Source organism: Urocitellus parryii, chromosome 10, assembly GCF_045843805.1.
Source record: "Urocitellus parryii isolate mUroPar1 chromosome 10, mUroPar1.hap1, whole genome shotgun sequence".
Lineage (NCBI taxonomy): Eukaryota > Metazoa > Chordata > Mammalia > Rodentia > Sciuridae > Urocitellus > Urocitellus parryii.
Genome location: NC_135540.1, coordinates 90,078,190 through 90,099,192, shown reverse-complemented (window position 1 = coordinate 90,099,192; position 21,003 = coordinate 90,078,190). Strand labels below are relative to the sequence as shown.

At 36.0% G+C, this 21,003-nt stretch overlaps 1 protein-coding gene across 2 annotated transcripts in view; it reads left to right on the top strand.

The window, feature by feature from the left end:
• The window catches only part of Slc4a4 (solute carrier family 4 member 4), a 319,583-nt gene that overhangs the window by 241,136 nt on the left and 57,444 nt on the right, over window positions 1-21,003 (top strand). For both annotated transcript variants that reach the window (XM_026402584.2, XM_026402583.2), the window contains exons 13-15: window positions 133-266; window positions 5,815-6,086; window positions 17,253-17,323. In XM_026402584.2, the coding sequence (XP_026258369.2) occupies window positions 133-266; window positions 5,815-6,086; window positions 17,253-17,323 (477 nt within the window). The remainder of the gene's footprint in view (window positions 1-132; window positions 267-5,814; window positions 6,087-17,252; window positions 17,324-21,003) is intronic.

Genomic DNA, 21,003 nt, shown 5'->3' with positions numbered 1-21,003 from the left:
AAGTCTTTCTTCATTCTTGGGCTGTTTGCTAGAGACCTAATAATAATGTATTCAAGTAGCTTCATTTTCCTGCTAACATCACAAGTGGAAAAAAGATTTGTTTATTTAACACCTGTATTTTCTTTCTTTCAGGGTGTGTTGGAGAGTTTCCTGGGCACTGCTGTCTCTGGAGCGATCTTTTGTCTCTTTGCGGGTCAACCACTTACTATTTTAAGCAGCACGGGACCCGTCTTAGTTTTTGAGAGGCTTCTATTTAATTTCAGCAAGTATGTATATACACACCTAATTATAAATTAGAATGGTTGGATCATAGAACATTCATAGTCCAGATAAAGCACAGAATAGCAGTTAGATAGATCCAAGAATCAGGCTGAATACTGGAATGATAAGGTTCAGAACCGGAAAGGACCTTACAATTACATAGCCCAGCCCTTATTTTACATTTGGTTCAACTCACTCCTGTCTATTGTTTTCTGCTTTCTCATTTCCCAGTCATTCTTACTGTCCTGCTTTGTGCCCTAGGGTCCCTCACCTACGGACTAGACCCCAGGTTCATTTGCCTTCAGGCTTCCTGCTGGGTTTGGCTATTGGGAGCATCAGCAGGACAGGAAGAGAGAGAGGTCCCAGTATGTCTCCTTGGCCCCACTTCTGCTTTAGCACAGCAATCTGGCAGTGGCTTATCCCCTAAGACTTTAGCCTGTGTCAGGTGGATCCTCTGACCTGGCTGTAGCCCTTACCAGTCTCTGCTGACTCCATTCCTTCCTGGTTCTTTTCAAGCCTGCAGTTAGTCATGGCTTCCTGCTATTGCTAGTCCAGAAGCGCCTCTCCCTTCTTACATCTCTGCAAATAGCACCTATTTTCAGTTTTCCTCAGACTCCCACTTGAGAATGCTGTTTTCTGTCGTGATCCTAACTGATTCATTAAATAAATTAAATGACTTGTTCATGGCTTCTAAATGAGAGAGAGAAGATACTTGGTCACAGCTCCTAACCTCAGTTCCAGTATTCTTCATTGAAGACAGCTTTCAAAACTCAACTGAATAATAACAGACATTTGAGGCTGATCACATACTAAGTATTCTCATAAGTGTTTTACATGTACAAATTCATTTAATTCTTGTAGCAATCCTGTAAGGTAAGGACTGCATCCTGTTTATAGATGAGAAAGAAGGCACAGAGCAAGTGAGTAAATTACCAAATGTTGCATCACCAGTGCGTGGTAGGGCTGGGATTTGACTTTCTCCTTTCTGACTCCAGAGCCCATGCCTCTTAAGGAATCACTAGACACTACTAATGAGCATGACAATAATATCAGTATTTTCCCTTAGAAAATTCTCATTCTAAGAAGGGGAGCATTGAGTTAAGTGAATTATATAAGTGGCCATGTTAGCACACACATAGATTCAAAATAAAATGGAGTATTCTGGTCTCTTTCTAGTGTACTGGATACCTCTGGAGTGAATACCTTTACTGGCAGGTCTCAATCCTTAGACTGCAGAATTTCAGTGACTTGCTAGCACTCCTTGTTTCCATATTCTAGGTTGTACATTTTTAGGACTCTAAGTATAGTCACTGTCTACATAGTACTTCGTGGAATTAAGGACTCAAAACTTTAAAACTGTTTGTGTCACAAAAAATGACCACAAGATCAAGGAGAGAATGAGTTTTTTGGAAAACTGGATTGAGAACATCAGGAGGAATCTTCTGAGAATTTAAAGTCCTAAATTTTAAATTTTGTGAGTTTTCTGTAGGACATTATTACAGATCTTTGTAGTAATTCTGAGAAGAACATTGGAAAGAATTTTATTCTTGTCAGTTTATAGAAGGAGTCAAACAGTTTTTATATGTTTAAGAAAACATTTTGTGAGACAAGAAAGCCTTTGTGGAAAGATTAAACAAGCATGTACTATAAACAGGAACAAACACGCACAACCTCTGCAGAAAGATTTATTGGATGAAATGTGATCAGAGCCTTAATCTACAGAAAATGTTTGCATCCTGGTTTGCTTTAGATAATTGTAGGATAGAGATGGTTTCCTTTCACTAAGCAAGTTCCTTTCTCACTTTCCCTTCTGTTTCATCATAATTGGTACTGTTGCATAGTTCCAAGTAATTTATTTGAAAACAGTTGTAAAGCAATGAGAAACATTTGAGAAACCATACTTGAAATCCATCATTGAGTAATATGCTGCAAACATTTCATTCATGTGCTGTGAACGTATTCATTTGCTTGTGTTATAGCAGCAGTGCTAATATTTTGTCTAGATAAAAAGTATTTAGTAAATTGCTATTTCCCAAAATGTGTCTCATTGATTCCTAAGCCCATTAGATGACCCATGGAAAAAGGCTTTTGTGTTCCCAACCAGTCTGGAAAGTGCTCTGTATTGCATCCTCCTCCTGGGATCTGAGAGGTCTTTTAGTAAAGAAACTTTTTGTTTTATCTTACCCAGATTTTCCCCAACATATTTTATCATTTTTGGAGATATGGGTAGATTCTTGTTTTATGGGTTCAGTGTAGTCATTATAGACCATCAATTTATTTAAAAGTTTCTCATCTCTCATTTCTCTTTTCTTCTTGCTGCTCTCAGCACATGATTTTTTTTAATGAAGTGCCACTGGTTTTAATTATTTCATTTAGGTTGTTCTCATCAAACTACTATGGGAGTATGTTTGGCTCTTAGAGCAACTTGAGTATGTTGTTTAGGTTTATGATTGAAGTTTATTGTGCCTTTCCCTTCATACCCAAACTTATGGTGTTCCTAGCCATTAGCTAGTTAATAAATTTGTTTCTCACCTGTACCTATAAACATCAGTTCTATTATAACCATTAGCATTTTTTTTTATTCTTTGTGGTACTGGGGATTGATCCTAGAGAAAACTTACCACTATATTCTGGTTACCCAGGTTGATCTCAAACTTGAGATCCTATTGCCTCAGCCTTCTGAGTTGCTTGGATTACAGGCATGTGCTACCATGCCTGGCCCTTACTCACATTCTGACATAAATCAAGATTGCTCTAACTTTCATCTTGCTAGGAAAGCAAGGCCATTGTTTTAAACTCATTTTTATTTTGTTCTAAACTTTTAAGGAAAATGTCTCTTGGATCAGAGGTACTAAAAAGTGTTTCTTAACTCTTATCTGACACCGACTCATTGGATGATAATGTGAATTATCTCAAATTCCTACAACTCAGCTTGTTCTGTAGTATTATTCTGTAATGTACTTATTTCACAAAGACACACATAGGATTAAACAGTAGGACTATAGCCATAAAGGGAACTGGAAGGGAATGGGAAAACCATCTTCAGAAAGTTTCAGAAAATCTATAGGAGATAATTTTCTACGTCAAGGTCAGTAACAACCTGCTTTGGCAATGTGTGCTAATTCATGCAATTTGGTGAAAGGAGGGAAACGAAGATAATGTTGATGCCAAACCTGTCTTGAGCTAAGTATAAGTCATATAGGGGAACCATGGTGTAATTTTTATTTTTTTACTTAAGCAACAAAGATTTACTTCTGGCAGTTGTGGAGGCTGGAAAGTCAAAGACCAAGGTTTTGGCAGGATTTGGGTTCTGGGGCGGGAAGTCTTCTTGGCTTGTAGATGGTCGCCCTTTTCCTGTGTCCTCATAGGGAGGTGAAAGAAAGAGATCTGTGGTGTTTCTTCCCTTTGATTTTTTTTTTTTCATGGTGTAATTTTTAAAAGGAGCAGTCCAAGAATCAGGATACTTAGTTTCTGGCCCACCCCTAGCATTAACACCTTAACACTGGGTAAACGACTTAGCTTCCAATTGCTTTGATACCTTCATCTATAAAATGAGGCATATTGACAAATTGGTATCTGTGTTATTAAGGATTTTCCAGAAAAACAGAACCAATAAGATGCATATACAGAAAGATATTTATTATAAGGAATTGGCTCACATGCTTTTCTAGGCTGGCAAGTTCAAAATCTTCAGGACAGGCTGGCAGGATGGAAACCCAGGAAAACCAGTGTTTCTGCTGAGTCTGAAATGTTTGAGTCTGCTGTAGAACAAGGAAGAGCTGATGTTGTAGATAAAGTTCAGAGACAGTCTACTGGAGAATTCTCTCATGCCTCTAGGGAGGCCAATCTTTTTGTGCTAGTAAGTCTTCAGCTGATTGGATGAGGCACATGGGTATTATGGAGCACCATCTGCTTTACTCAAAGCTCATCAATTTAAATGTTGATTTCTCTAAAAACACCCTCACCTATACACTCAGTATGTTTGACTAAATATATGGGTACAAGTTGACATAAAATGAACCATCACAGTGTCTAAGGAACTGTTAATTCTAGTATTTGATAGTGTTTAGCTAACACAGGGTCAGTCTTCTCCTACTTAAAAGTAATAGTTCATAGACAAATGTAGTCACTTTCTCAGTCAAGTCTTAAGCTACAGGCTTGCATTCATTCATCTAGCAAGTCTTAATTGGGTACCTCATATATGCCAGGCACTGCAAGAGATAGAGAATTTAAATTTTATTCTGAGAATAATGGGAAGCCATCAAAAGGTCTTAATCTGAGGTATCTTATTTTCATTTTAAGAGATCATTTTGGTTGTGGTGTGGAAAATGATTTTGAGTAGGATAGGCATAGGTATCAGTTCAGAGGCTCTTACAAGTGAAAGACTCACTGGTGGCCCAAACTGGGTCAGTGGTAGAGAAAGCAGAGATGATGTTTTTGGAAATGTGCTAAAATACATCGTTAACAATTGTTAGAAACCTGTGGGCTCAAGAGCTTCAATCATGCACAGTTCTTGGTTCCTAGGTATGAAGTGTTCCTATCTACTTTTATCACAGATAAATTATGAGTTAAACATTATTGTAAGGTACTCTTTACATAATTTTAAGGGAATCAGTTTGAAATCATAATATGTCAGCACTTGACCCATCTTTTCATAGTTGTAAATCCTGAACTAACTCGCTTATAAGAAATGGGGAAGATATCAAAAGAGAGTAGCCTCATTAGATAGAGGTCACCTATTCTGAGTCTGCTATGGGACAAGCATTGGCAAGAAAAAGGTGGTCACAAGATGCTTTGTACCCAATTTCAGCAAAGGACATGAAATTTGTGGGCAACTGTGTGAAAAGTGATGGTATCTGGCTATCACGTGACAAAAAACCTTTCTTGATCTGACAGCAGCTCATGTTTCTGTTCCTGTCTCCTCTTGTTGGTGGCATTCTGTCCACAGTGAGCATTATGCCACTTTATGCCACATCTCTTTTTAATGTTCTTTTCTCTTCCTGGTCTGACTCTTCCTAGTAAGTTTGGAAAGTTTCTACTTATTCGTAGACACCCTTTTTTCCCCCATAAAACTTTATCCATCCACTTGTCAGAATTATTTACTCCTTTTTCCAAGACACAATCACTTCGTATTTTATAATGTAATTATTTTTATCAGTTCATCTTTCTGAGTGACTTGGAGTTACAACATGTTTATTAGCCAGTAAAACTGACATTTATCAAATATATATGAGCTTTCAATGCTTTCCTTTTAGATTGTTTGCTATGTGAGCTTCATGAATGGAGGGACCATATTTTTGAATGAGAAAATTAGTGAGTTATTCATATACAGTTTATGAGTATTTTTCCATATGCTTTCCTGAAACTTTCAGAATCATATATGGTTGTATAATAATATCACTAAACCAAATCCTGAATCTCAAATCTTTCTAGATAAAATCAAGCTTTGTTTCTGGTGGTTAAAAGTAAGCTTGTACTGTAGGCATTTGGTAGTTTTGTATTTTGTGTATTTCATTGGAGAGAAGTCTAAATACCTTTCGTTCTTCTTTCCAGGGACAATAATTTTGACTATTTGGAGTTTCGCCTTTGGATCGGCCTGTGGTCAGCCTTCCTGTGTTTCATTTTGGTAGCCACTGATGCCAGTTTCTTGGTGCAGTATTTCACTCGTTTCACAGAAGAGGGCTTCTCCTCTCTGATTAGCTTCATCTTTATCTATGATGCTTTCAAGAAGATGATCAAGCTAGCAGATTACTACCCCATCAACTCTGACTTCAAAGTGGGCTACAATACACACTTTTCCTGTGCCTGTGTGCCACCTGACCCAGGTGAGGACCTCTCGCTCAGTGCCTGTGTTTGGTGGAAGATGTAAGCTCTGGGCTTGCAGATTTGTGATAGGATTGAGGATCCTCCTGAGTTTAAGTCTGAGGTTTCTTTATCATGTGATTTGGTCAGTAAGTGAAAAGAGGAACTCTGGAATGTGAACATATCTGGTTCAGAATACTTTGAAGTTCAGAATACTTTGAAATTAACTCAAATTGCAGTATTTGCAGAAATTAATTTGTACGTTATTTTTAGTTTTCCCAGGATCAAACTCAGGGGCACTTGGCCACTGAGCCACATCCCCAGCCTTATTTTGTATTTTATTTAGAGACAGGATCTCACTGAGTTGCTTAGCACCTTGCTTTTGCTGAGGCTGGCTTTGAACTTGCGATCCTACTGCCTCAACCTCCCAAGCCTTTGGGATCATAGCCCAGCTATTCTTAGTTTTAAGTGGTAACTGAGGAGACCTAGGTATATATATGTTAATAGGTATAAAGTCCTAATTTTCTGAACTTTTGTCCATATTTTATAGATTGCTATGGGATCTCTTCTTTTAAGAAATGCATCATAAATTTTATAGAAGAATCAAAGATGATACTAATTCTCTTTATCTAATTTGAAGCATGAAATTAGAAAAGAAATTCACATTAGAGCCAGTTAATGATAAAAGTGGAAACTTGCTGCAGTTCATCTCTAGTAGTCAGTGTAAACAAGAAAAAAGAAGAAGGAACAAAAAATAAAAAAAGAAAAGGGAACATGTTATGTTCTAGGAGTAGATTTATATTCTAGAGTCAGCAAAGATGTAAAAGCAACTTCTGGATGAGGAATGTGATTCTTTACATCTCAACACTTTAGCATCTGTCTTGCCAAACCTAAGTCAGTATCAGAACTTTTTCACAAAAATAGTGTTGAACTCTTGTTTTTGAATTTTTTCCTGGAATTATTCATCAATGATTTATCTTATACAAGGTTTTTGAAAAAAAAGATTCACTTCAAGAAAAGTTGCTTTAAATTTGCTCTGGTAGAATAAAGGTGAGTATTTGTATCATACAGATGACAATTATACTGGTAACTTCAAGTTATGCATTTAGCCATAGGCTGATGTCCCTTAAAATAAAAATTGATACACAAGTCACACTTTTTAAGTAAGGCCCTGTGGCACCAGAAGTCCCACAGTATTCTGGGGGTGGTGTAAATCTGGGCCATAAATGTGGAGCACATACATGCGATATCCACTTTGAATTATGGATTCTGAGAGAAAACCTTTTCATATTTATAGTAAAAAACACATGGTTGTATTATTATGGATCAGAGTCAAAATGCTTTTGAATGTAAAAGATAAATAAGATGCTACTAAAATTTTTATGGCTTGTGGTGCTAAGATGTAACCTGATCTGAAATATATCATAATTTAAAAAGTGCTTAGAACTGGATGGCATGGCCAATATTGTCAGAAATCAATTGAATATGCTCCCCAAGGAAACAACTATGTGGAGCTCTTCCTGAAAAAAAAGTGGAGTGAACCCCCCTGTAGCCACTCAGCATGGACTCTCAGGGAGGTCTGCACATTCAAAATATTGTATTCACAGGCACATTTAGTTATGGGATTTTTGAACTTAGGAAAGTTCAAAAAGGATTCAGTTATTTATTTCTATTTATACACATGTGTATACTTATTTATTTTTTAAAAAGTCTACAACTTGTTAGGTAGGTCGGAGTAATCATCCTCCAAAATTTCCTAAAGGAAAAAATTACCACTCAGCTGTTCTGTGGTTTGAGGTGCTCACAAAGGGCTTTGTCAGCACACCTGTCTCACACAAAAGATATGCCTAATGTCAGCCCCATGGGTACCTGAGGCTAACGGAAACTTATGTATTCATTGTTTCAATTGGATGCTGGCAAAGAAGATAATATGAAACCAACAAAGACATATCAGAGTGTGTTCATTTTGTAAAATAAAATAAAATAAAATAAAAAACACAACAAAGATTTTCCATGTAATTTCCTTTTCAGGAAGGATCTTTGTATTGTTGAAAAGGAGATACTGAGGGCTGAACCATTTTACACATGCCTGGCAAGTACAGGCTTCAAAAGTAGTAGTTTTTCCTTTGACTTGTTTTCCCCGGGTTGTGTAAAACATGTGTCCTAAATAACTATGGAGTCATTTCAGAAGGACTCTGACAATTCCTGCTCTCTCTAGGTGGTACCAGTAAAACAGCATAGCAGTGCTTTGAAGTCAGAAAATCTTATTGCACGTCCCAGGTTGGCTAATGCCAAATGTGTGTCATTGGGCAAGTTCCTTTCTCCAAGTTAGCGTAGCCTCACCTCCCTCATCTGTAAAATTGGGTTAAAAATAGTACATACCTTATAGAATTGTTTCAGAGATAAAAAAGAAGAGAATATAGTTAAAGTGATTATGCTATTTTTTAACATGTAATAAGTAGTTAACTGTTAGTTGCATTATTATTGCTGTTGTTATTCATTAAAATTTAGGGTTAGTATTTAGGTCTGAATGACAAACCTGTCCTCATCATTTTTCTTTTTAATTATACATTGTTGGGCAGTTGGCCCATTCTGCAATCAGATGGTTGTCTGCACCACTTCTTTCTAGAGTGGTCCAGATGAGTGGCACTCACAAAAGATGTGTACATGAACAGGAGGGATTTAAAAAAAAATCTATGGATTTTTCACTATTGATCTATGGATGTTTCACTATTTGTAGTTTTCCAAACTACAAATAGTAAAACCTATTTGTAGTTTGGAAAAAGTCATAGTTTTATAACAATCTCATGTTTTACAAAACCACTATAATATTAATGTTTGTGTATTTCCTTCATAACCTCAATACTGTTAGACAATCTAATACTTCCCCATAACCTTCATAGTTTGAGTAGCAAGTTGTATAGATCTATCATATTCAGTACTTCTCAACAGCAAACTGAAAAATGCCTGTGAGAGAACAAGACAGTTGCACATACAGCTCGAGAAAGTATTCTAAAAACAACAAAAGACTGGCCTTTCATCACGACGTGCACTCTTAGTAAAAGCATTCAATCAATGAGTCAATAATATTTAAGCTGGCGGATGACTTGTTTTTCAACACTGGGACAGTATGTAACAACGAACCAGCAACTGCGCGGATATTGTTGTGATCCTGCAAACTCAGACGTGATTTTACAGAAATGCAAATAGGGATCACTAATCATGAAGAAAACTGTCTTCATGCCCACAATGTATTACATCTTTTTTTTTTTTTGTCTCTGTGAAGGCACGTCTTCCTCTTTTCCTCTTCCTGGTCTTTCTTGTTCTCACTCTTCTAGAAAACCTCATCACTTGTGGGCTTTTCATTTCTTTATACCTTTTCTCCTTTCCTTTTAGTCTCAATTATTGCTTGGTAACCCAAGTCATATATTTAAGTTTTCTGAAGATCTAAGAAGGACAGTTGACTAGGAAGGTTGATATTCATGAGTAGATGCATGATTTTGATACTAAAATTCCCTTTTCTTGGAAATGGGATAGCTATGAATTAATAGAGGCAGTGAATATTATATTTCCCACCCTGTTCTTGGTGGTTACATAGCAGAAGTATGCAGGAAAAAAATAGTTCAAAAGCCAAAAGGAAAAAGAAAAAATATCCAGTTGAAGGATAGCTTACCATATCCCATTTCATCATTATAAAATTGTTAGTGTGATAAAGTAGACAAAAACATCTGCTTTGCAGTAAAGGAAACTGAGTTTGAATTTCATTGTTGATGCTCTCTTGCAGTGTGATCCTGAGCTAGGCTAATTACTTAATCTTTTTGTTTTATAATATGTTAGTTATATAGTAATTGTGCCTACTCTCAGGGGTTACTGTGAACATTAAAATGTATATAAAATTGCTGGTCATCTAATAGACAATGAGTAAAAATTTGTTCTTTGACATATTTCTCACTGTCCTGCAAGATGCCCCAGTTGGTTTAATCTTATAGTTGTTTTTCCACGATTTTTGTAGGGAAAGATATTAATTATGCTTCCATTGTAACTTTATTCCCCCACAAATTAACCACCAGTGTGCTATTGTAGACAAATGTGGAATACTTGAAGCTGTATTTCAGGGGAAGAGTTAACTGAATCTCAAAACTACAGAAGTGTTGTAAGCTATGCAGTCATGTAGAAAAAGGCTTTTAATACCATAGAGTCAAAGTGTTTGGTTCTTCTAAGAAACATACGTATAATTCAATCAAAAACATAAATGATAGAGTTCTGTAAATAGGAAATAAGACATGGGCATCCTTCCATCTCATTTTCTCTTCTCTCCCCTGCCTGTTTTTCTTTCTCCTTCACCCGTCATCAAATATTTACTTAGGGTCTGTTTCATTGCTTTCTAAGTTGTGCTACTTGTGATGAAGTAGAATACTTGTATACATATCTATACAGATTGCTTTTTATGAAAGGTATAGTTTGTAAAATACTGTTATTTCCAAACAAACAGAGGTCCAATTTTCACTCGACCTTGACTTTAAAAATAAATTTATACTCCAGTATCCCTTTTTACTTTTCTAATGTATAAAGGTTATAACTGACTGTACACTCAAGGGCATGTTAATATTTTAGAAAGGCTCAAAGTAAATTTTCTGACCAGATGTTGATTTTTACATCGGGGGAGAAAGATGCTTTGCTAAAAATGACAAATTCTAAAAGCAAGGAAAAATAGCCTCAAGGGGATAGACACTATATTATTAACAGAGGGAATATATTTTATTGATTCGTTGTTGACTGTTCCAAGGAGAACATGCTTAATAATGGATGAGTGATTAAGAGGAAGAAATTCTCTCTCAGGCTCTGAGTGTGTCACTGTCTATAGTCTGAGTAAAAGATGACCTTTTCCTTGTGTGAAACCACGAGACCAAGCCAGTTGACTGCTAGGAGCCATGGCTTCCATTTCTATACATTTTTTATTCACAGCGTGAGAAGGCTTCCAAATGCTCTAAAACAGTTGTCACCAAAGTAGAATTCTAATATTATTTCTTTCTCCATAATTTTCCTATTATCTTAATAAGTGCAGTTCACCAATATGTGATATCCATTAAAAAGAACTGCTGGGTTGGGTCCCCTGTGGTCTAATGTTACAGTCAATATGTGTTTCATATTTAGAAAGCCCATTAAAAGACAGTGAGGAAAAGAGATCATCCTAATTTATCTTCCATCAACCATATCATATTATGTGCAGTTTTTCATTTATTGTGTGTTGTTCCCCTTTTCTGAAGTTGGATTAAATTATAGACTAGTGGTAAAGCCAGGAAGTAACAAGTCCTGAAAACTTCCAGCCTGCACTTATGAAAATCCTTCACCCGCATAGCTGATGTTTCATCATTCATAGTAATACAGCCTATTGAGAAAAACCATAGATACTTGAAGTGCTCATCATGTTCATTTCTTCTTACTGTCTAAGACTGTATTTTAGCAGTTTCTGCATAATTCTTGCAGGACTTAGAAAAAGGAAAGCAATTAATTTGGATTATCACCAGACCTGGAAAATTCTCCAGCTTTGAATTTGTATAAAACAAGTATTTGAAAAAGTTCCCCAGAATAATACATCCTAAGTATATAACTTTAGGTGGGTATAGAGGTGTTTTTATGGCAATAGTGGCTAAATACATCCAGCTTCAGACCTCCGTAGTAACTCAGCTCTCTAACTTCCAGCATAGCATTCTAGGCAAGCTTGTGAAGAGTGCCTGTGGCTTAAAGATGCAACTCGAACTTGCCTAGCCCCAGAGAAAATCTGAAGCATTAAGCCTGCTAAAAAACATTTAGGCAAATGAGGAGTAAAAACAAGAAAAAGCAAAGAAAACTTTACTATTAATTTTGTAAAACTTACGGCTAAGAAGGTGGCAGGTTATTTCCCCAGCAGCTGCTTCTCAGAGTTTTCTTGATTTACTTCATTATCTCTCCAAAACCATTTTCACGTTTTTTTAAATTGACCTAGAAATTTGAAGCACAAATACATGACTTTATCAAGAGATGCTAGTGTGCTCAAGTTATCTAGAACCCTAAAATAAATTTAACATGACCATGTAGCAAGAGGATATTCAGTTTCATCTTGCATCTACTTTCCAGTTACTCAATTTCCTTAAGATGCCACTTAAATAGAATGGGATAAAACATCAAGATTTTCTTGTTGTGGAGAATAATCTTAAGCTTTTTCTTGCTTACATCAGCTTAATCAGTTCCACATTATTATAATCCTAAGAAACTATGTGGAGGGTACATATTCAGATTGGGCTAATATTTAATAAATATCCTTCAGATGCCAGACATTTTACTAGGGGATTTTAGTAAACTGTGTTTTTTTAAAAAAAATATTTATTTTTTAATTATAGGTGGACACAATATCTTTATTTTATGTGGTGCTGAGGATTGAACCCAGTGCCTCACGCATGCTAGGCAAGCACTCTACCTTTGAGCCACAACCCCAGCCCGTAAACTGTGTTTTAATGAGACTATATGTGTATATTTAATCATCACCAAAACCTTGAGAGGTAGCTGACTTTTTTTCCATGAGCAAATTCTTTCTCTGGGTCATAGAGCTGGAAGTAATCTTAGCACCTCATATTTAGATCTTATCTGATACTGGACACTGTGCTAACAATTTTGCCTGTATTTTGTATTTAATTTGCACAGTAACCTCATGAGGTAGGTGTTTTCAAATCCAGTTTCACAAATGAGAGGAGTGAAGTAACTTCCTCAAGACTTGGTGAGGGAGTTTGAGGGTACTGTTGTCAGAAAGTGGCAAGCCAAAATCCAAGCTCAGTTTGCCTGATACTCCCTTCTCTACATTGTGATGTTTGGTCCACTGAAGGAGACTGTTCTGTTCTCTGTGCTAGTTGTTGTTCATACTGGACCTCATGGCCTTGAGTGAGCTTGTGCATATTCCTCACAACAAAGTTCTTGCTAATGTGTAAATCAGAAGAGCTATGGGTAGTTCCCGAAAGAGGATAAAGAGGGTCAACCTTTAGCAATGCAACTGATATTCCCTATGTGGGAGATGTGCCAACACTGACACGTGGATGTCACCTCCTTTTTCCTCTTTCAGGTCCCACAGCTAAAGCCAGGCTTGATTTCTTTGTTGGAAATTCACAGACACACTTTAAAATGTTTATTACTGACAATATTCATTCCCCCCTTCTTGAGGACCATGGGCATTTTATATGTGGGGAGAAAGAACGGGAAGTGAAAAATCAAGTAACAGAAAACCATCAACCTGTGGAAACTCCCTGAAACCAAGTGGGATGAGACCATCATAGTAGTATTTGGTTCAATCTAAATTAGCCAAATTCTTATAACAAAGAGATTCTTTACTTCATAAGCCACGGTACTGAACAAATAGAGACAGAGTGTATTTTGGCTTTTCCATTTGACCTTTCCATAATTTTAATCAAGGATATCACAGATTCCACATAAATAGATCATTTTACAGTTGGTTGCCAAATCATTTACACTGCATGAGTCTGGATCCAAGTGGTGACCAACGGCTCTTATAAGACCAAGCTCCCAACTGTAATTAATCGTTTTCTCATCTGTGAGCCTAAAGAAATTTACTTTTAATCTTATTTATGGACTCTACCACACCCTGCCAATATTTATTTACAGAAGTGCTTTTTAATATATTTATTTTAAAGTGTTTCTTTTGAAACAGTTGCTTATTAAAATAAGTAGGGAAAATATCGTATACTTTTTCTTGTCCTTTAGATGCAGGTCTTCTGGGATTTTGATAGCCAGTGTACTTTAATAGTTTGTCTTAGAGGAAAATGAAAATATAAAGGAATCTAAATGAGCAGAATTGATGTGCATCCAAAACTTGAGAGCAATTACTGAAAGTCCAGATTGGAATCTTATTTTAGTACACTGCTGGCCTTTATTATCCATTATTCATTTTCTTAACCCTTTTTTAACGTAGAAAAGTGTCTGTCTTATGACAGGAAGCTGATGAAATTGCATTAAATAATCTAGCTCAAGAAGAACAACTTCTCAAATGCCATCTAAGTAGTGCCTGTGACTTAACATATGCTGTTTCTTCAAAAGCTCAGAGGATCAGACATCTCAGCTCACAACTGAGATAGGCGGGTACTATCCTACCTTCCTTGAGTTCTCTGGCAACATAAATCATCTTGATTTTTATGATTAGAAACTCGATAGGAGGAGAATGAATATTGAATGAAGTCTTGGACCAACTTTGCTTCTGATTGACTCTGTAATACTAGGAAAGTAATCTTGCTTCAGAGTCCATTTATTATACAAATCAGGTATAAAATTATGCCTATGATTTATTCTAGGGTGTTTTTATTTTTATTTTAACATTTTTATTTGTTTTAATTAGTTATACATGACAGTATAATGCATTTATGCACTTTGATATATCATACATAGATGGGATATAATTTCTCATTTTTCTGAATGTACATGTTGCAGAATCATATTGGTCATGAAGTCACATATATACATAAAGTAATAATATCTGTTTTATTCTACTATCTTTCTTATCCCCACATCCCCTCCCCTCCCCTCCCATCACTTCCTTCTACCTAATCTAAGGTAATGCTATTCTTCTCTAGTGCCCCACACCTTATTTTGAATTAGCATCCACATACTAGAGAAAACATTTGGCCTTTGGTTTTGTGGAATTTGTTTATTTTGCTTAGTATGATATTCTCCAACTCCAACCATTTACTGACAAATGCCATAATTTCACTCATCTTTAAAGCTGAGTAATATTCCATTGTGTATATATATCACATTTTCTTTATGCATTCATCTATTGAGGGACAGCTAGGTTGGTTCCATAGTCTAGCTATTGTGAATTGAGCTGCTATAAACATTGATGTGGCTGCGTCACTAAAGTATGCTGATTTTAAGTCCTTTGGGTATAAACCAAGGAGTGGGATAGTTGGGTCAAATGGTGGTTCCATTCCCAATTTTCGAGGAATCTCCATACTGCTTTCCATAGTGGTTGCACCAATTTGCAGTCCCACCAGCAAGGTATGAGTGTGCCTTTTTTACCACATCCTCGCCAACATTTATTGTTGCCTGTGTTCTTGATGATTGCCATTCTGACAGAAGTGAGATGAAATCTTAGAGTAGTTTTGATTTGCATTTCTCTAATTGTTAGGGATGTTGGACACTTTTTCATATATTTGTTGATGAATTGTATTTCTTCTTCTGAGAAATGTCTTGTTCAGTTCCTTTCCCCATTTACTGATTGGGCTATTTGTGGGGTTTTTGGTTCTTTGTGTTTGGGTGTGTTAAGTTTTTTGAGTTCTTTATATATCCTAGAGATTAATGATTTATCAGAGGTTCATGTGGTAAAGATTGTCTCTCGGTCTGAAAACTGTCTTCTCAAGTTATTAATCGTTTCCTTTGCCGAAAAGAAGCTTTTTAATTTGAATCCATCCCATCTACCATTTATTGATTCTTGATTTTACTTCTTGTGCTTTAGGAGTCTTGTTAAGGAAGTCAGATCCTAGGCCAATGTGGTCAGATTTGGACCTATTTTTTCTTCTGTTAGGCTAAATGAACAAATGGAGTAATTTAATAAAACATTAAGCTTTTTAGAACAAAATAGTAAAAAAAAACCTATGAAAATTATTAGTACTAATAATTTACTTACATTTTCCTTTTTGGGAATAGATTCTTGTTTCATTTTATTGTTTAGGCCAGGTGTCCTTTAGTCCATTTGATTCTCTCTGATTTATAAAGAAACAGAGTAAGAAAATATCTAGTGTGCCTATGACAGGAAACACCCTGACAATCCCTACCTTTAGGCTAATAGTTTCACAATGCAGAACCTTCAAAGATCAGAGTGGATTCCAAAGTTGAGCAAAACTTGGACTTAGATTAAATCTTTTCTCTCCTTTAGTTTGTTTTCCTTACTTTTTTTCTTCTGCCTTTATCTGTTCTCATTTATTTATTTATTTATTGTTATGAAAGACTCATCTTTCTAGTTTCCTTTAATAACAGTAAACAAATATTTTTGACTTTTTGTTAGTTAAGAACCAGACTGGTTAGAGTCTAGGAAAAAGTAGTAAACAAGGCATTCTCTTCTCTTCCTCCATCCTCCATCTCATATTTAAAATGTCATCCATCAAATAAACAGTGATGTGTTTTTCTTTTAAGGTTGGCATCAGCAGGATCTGAAACATGGCAAACTAAAAGTCGGGTTAAGGGCTTTGGTTGGATGGGGTGAGGACCATGCTAATTTGCATTTCAAATGTTAAATCAACTATGAGGTCCCCAAAGACAAAAAATGATAGTTGTAATTTTGTATTTCCATAAATAGAGAATAGTCTATGTTACAATTTATTTTATAGTATATGTCTTCTCACAAGAAGAGAGATTTATGGGACTAGGGTTGTGGCTCAGTGGTAGAGCACTTGCTTAGCATGTGCGAGGCCCTGGGTTCGATCCTCAGCACCACATAAAAATAAATAAAATAAAGGTATTAAAAAGAGAGAGAGAAAGATTTATCTGATAAGCATTTTAATAAAAATATTATGTTTTAATTTTCACACCCATAAAATTTTGAAAAATGAATAAAATATTTCCAAAGGGATTGGTTTAAGAAATGAATTAAGTTCTTCAGTGATATCTTAAATAAAGAAATGATGCCACATTTTATAATAGTAATTTTTAAATTAGATTAAATATTGTTTTCCTTTAAATTTACATTATTTAGTTAGTGCTTATTTTCACCATTTGCCATGATATACTTTCTCACATGTGGTCCAAATTTCTAAAAGTTACTTATTCTTATTTAGTTAAGATCCAATTTATGAGATTTTTACTGTACATGAAGCCAGTGATCAACTTAATCATTAACAATCATTTCTTTCATTAGTCAAAATATATTGAGTGTATTTTAGTAATATATATTTTTTTGAACTGAAACAAATTTTAATTCCATTTCCTTAAATGTTGTTTCTTATCAGATTAGAACACAACAGATGTGTTTAAATCTTTGATTATTTTATCTAGATAAAATGTGAAGTTATAATAAAAATTTATTGTGCCCTTTTGTTGTTATTGAAGAATTTTTAATAACTAACTTTATTTAAAGAGAGACATGAACTATGCTTTTAGGTTGTTTCTGTTTTATTTTTATGGTAAAAAATTGTTCAATTGTCCTTTGCTTACAGTTAATATCTCAATATCTAATGATACCATACTGGCCCCAGAGGATTTTCCAACTGTTTCTTCTACTGACATGGTAAGTGACTTAAATTTCAAACCACCTGTCTGCTGACTGTATTCTGTGTACTTTTTGTAATAATAATATTCATAATATGATGTCATCTCCCATTCTGCAATTCTAACATGAATGAACATTTAATAATCCTTGGTAGTAGAGAGACTGAAAAAGAACACTTTTATTTGCTCTAGTTAACCTTTTTCCTCCTGTTGAAAAGAAATTGAAGCCACAGTTTATTTGTAACATGCTTTCGAATCTTCATAAGAATTTAACTTCTATATTCCATTAACTGTGACCTTGAAATATTTTCACAAGGAAAAATGAAAGTTGTGGAAAAGAGAGCCTGGTATTCTCTCTGTATCATGGTTAAGAATTCTGACTGGCCAAATGGTGCTGTGTTCTCTTCACTACTGGAGATTGCAGCAGGACATTTCCCCTGTCACTTAGAAAGGCCTCCATCACATGGTATCCTTTCCCATGGCTTGTAACCAAGGATCTTTAAGGCACTGGAACTAAGCTTTAAAAATGAGCTGTTTTGCATGGAAGGTCACACACTGGAAGGAGACTTTTATATTGGAGAAAAAGGGGAAAGTGCCATTTCAGGCTTCTAATTGTGCTCCTTTTATGCTGAATATGGAATCTTACCAAAGAATATCAGCCTTTCAGTTTTAAAGACAGAAAGAATAATACCTTGTATTGATAGAGTGCCCATCTCTCAGGAGACCAGAACACTTCTGCAGATATTATGGAGTGAGTGCCCACAACATCCCTTTCAGAGGTGATGTTTTGTATCCTTCCTGGGCAACTCTTACATGACCCCATTTCTCTCTTATTTTCATATTCTGTGGCTCTCTTCTTGACTTCTTTCCTCACTGTTAGAGTTTTCTCTGACTTTCTTCAAACCTTACCTCTCTATTTTTTCATGTTTGATTTTGTGTGTGTGTGTGTGTGTGTGTTTATGAGAGAGACAGACAGAGAAAACAAGGTCTGCATAGTGCTTCATGTAGAAGGACTTTGAGTGACTTTTTGTGCCAGACTGCCTGGTTTCAAATGCAGGGCCCATAACTTAACAGGCTGTAGACGCTTCTCAGTGATCTATCTGTAATGTGGTAATGATAATAGTTCACAGGTAGCATAAAGGTCAAATTAATAGATAGGCCGTGCTTAGCAGACTGACATATAGTCATCTCTCTTCTGGTGTTGGGTTTGTTATTATTCTCTTTATTATGACCACACCGCTAAACCATTCTACCTCCATAACGCAGATGGTTAGTAGGGAGAAGAAGTTAGAAGCCACTGCTTTTGATAGACTGCTGAGTCCTCTGTTTGCTTGACCGTGGCAGCTCTGCTACCCTGAACCTTTCCTAGGACACGCAGTCATCAGGACTTCATTTCTTTCTTTCCATTTTAGTCGTAATTGATGATGAGAATGTGCAGTAGAAGTGACATGCAGCCCCTGGGCCAGCAAGCCTGCCTCTGAGAGCATCCTGTCAGAGGAAGGAAGGCCTTTTCCCTTCAGCTTCATTAGCATGAAGACAAGTTTTCTTCTTCCTGGTGGTAGGGGTATGTTTCAGCAGGAAAGAGCAGGAAAGAGCAGGAAAAGGGGACATTTGAGCATCTAGACTGAGACTAGAACTCTAGAAAAAGAGGCAGGATTTTCAGCATTTCCATTTATTGTTGAAACCATTGTATTTCATTTTATCTCACCTTACCCAATTTTCCTGTAGATTTCTCACTTGTCATTTCCCTTTAACCTGCAAATGATTTTTTTAAAGGAAGTCCCTGAAAAACATTGAAACCACACATAGCTGATAGATAGTGTATTTAAATGAGGAGCATTAAGATCTGCTGGCTTCTAGTTTCTAGCTCTCAGGAAGGGTCCAAGTTTCAAACTCTGATATAAGTCTCTTCTAAGCAAGTACTTGAAAGGATTAGTTAATATTTGTATTAACATCAGATTTCTTTTTTAAAAAATTAAATTGAGACATCCCTTACAGTACACAGTTCTGAAGCATTCATTGAAGTGAGTTTCAACAGTTGTGTACCCGATGCAACTACCATCCAAACAAGAGAAAGAATATTTCCATTATCCTGAAAGTCCCATGGAATGCTGTGTATCTTGTTTTGTTCCTCAGCTTTATTAGCCTTGGGAGGTATTTCTTTGCCTAATTTCTCTATCCTAAACCTTCAGAGGGCAGATTCCTTAGTCCTTTCAGAAAGCTTCTTCCCGTTGAATGTCTCAGAGAGGTTTCTCTCAGCTCTGCTTCCCTGCCTCCCATCTTTTTATTTATTTATTATTTTTTAATTTTTTTAAATTTATATGACAGTGGAATGCATTACAATTCTTATTACACATACAGAGCACAGTTTTTCATATCTCTGGTTGTATATACAGTATATTCACACCAACTCGTGTCTACATACCTGTACTTGGGATAATAATAATCATCACATTCCACCATCATTAATAACCCTATGCCCTCTCCCTTCCCCTCCAACCCCTCTGCCCTATCTAGAGTTCATCTATTTCTCTCATGCTCCCGCTCTCTATCCCACTATGAATCAGCCTCCTTATATCAAAGAAAACATTTGGCATTTGGATTTTTGGGATTGGCTAACTTCACTTAGCATTATCTTCTCTAACTCTACCCATTTACCTGCAAATGCCATGATTTTATTCTCTTTTATTGCTGAGTAATATTTCATTGTGTATATATGCCACATTTTTTTTTATCCATTCATCTATGGAAGGGCACCTAGGCTGGTTCCACAATTTAGCTATTGTGAATTGTGCTGCTGTAAACATTGATGTGGCTGTGTTCCTTCTTAAGAAAGTGACTTTCTTGCCTTTGGTGGGAACTACATGTGTCTAAAGGAGATTTCTCTCTGGTCTTCAGTTCAACCACCAAGCTTTCATGTCTTGTGGTGCATTTGGCTAAGACCATGAAAAAATTTGGTGAGTGACTATACATCCTAGGACTCCTTTGAATTCTAATCTGCAGTCATTAAAATTTCGTTAGAGATTTGACTTATTTCTCCTCATTTGGATGTATCTTTCACCTGCTGTATCTTTTACCTGCTTCTCTGTGATGAAGCAGCCCTAGGTCTCTTCTGTTATGAAGGACTGGTACTATTTTGAAATTTTGTTTATTTAGATTTCTTTGCATCCTCGTCTACTTGATCTTAACCTTTTATTTATAGTATCACCCTCAATTATATGTAAAAGGTCCATATTTTATCAGTCAATACTCAAGGAGAGTAGTGTAGGACCTTTATTTATTTTTTGCTTATTATCCAGTGAAGCATATCATGTCCATGCAGAGATGCTGTTAAATCATAGGACTAAGAACTATTACCATCACATAAATTATGCTTGACAGTCAGACATGGAAGCAAAAGTGGTTTGATTTGATGTACCTTCAGGGTGATTCTAGGAGTTAACATTCATTTTCAAGGGAAATGGAATGTCATATTAATCTCCTTGTGCATAGCATCCTTGTGATTTTTCTCCCATTGAGAAAGTCAAGTGTAAACATCATTCTGTCCTTAAGTCTCCTTGGATACATGTGCTCTTATTTTCAAAATTATTACAGAAAGTTCCAAATACACACTAAAATAGAAGAGTATAAGTGACTCTTATGTACACAGCATCTCACCTTAATGGCTCTCAGCATTTGCTCCAACCTGCCTCATATTGC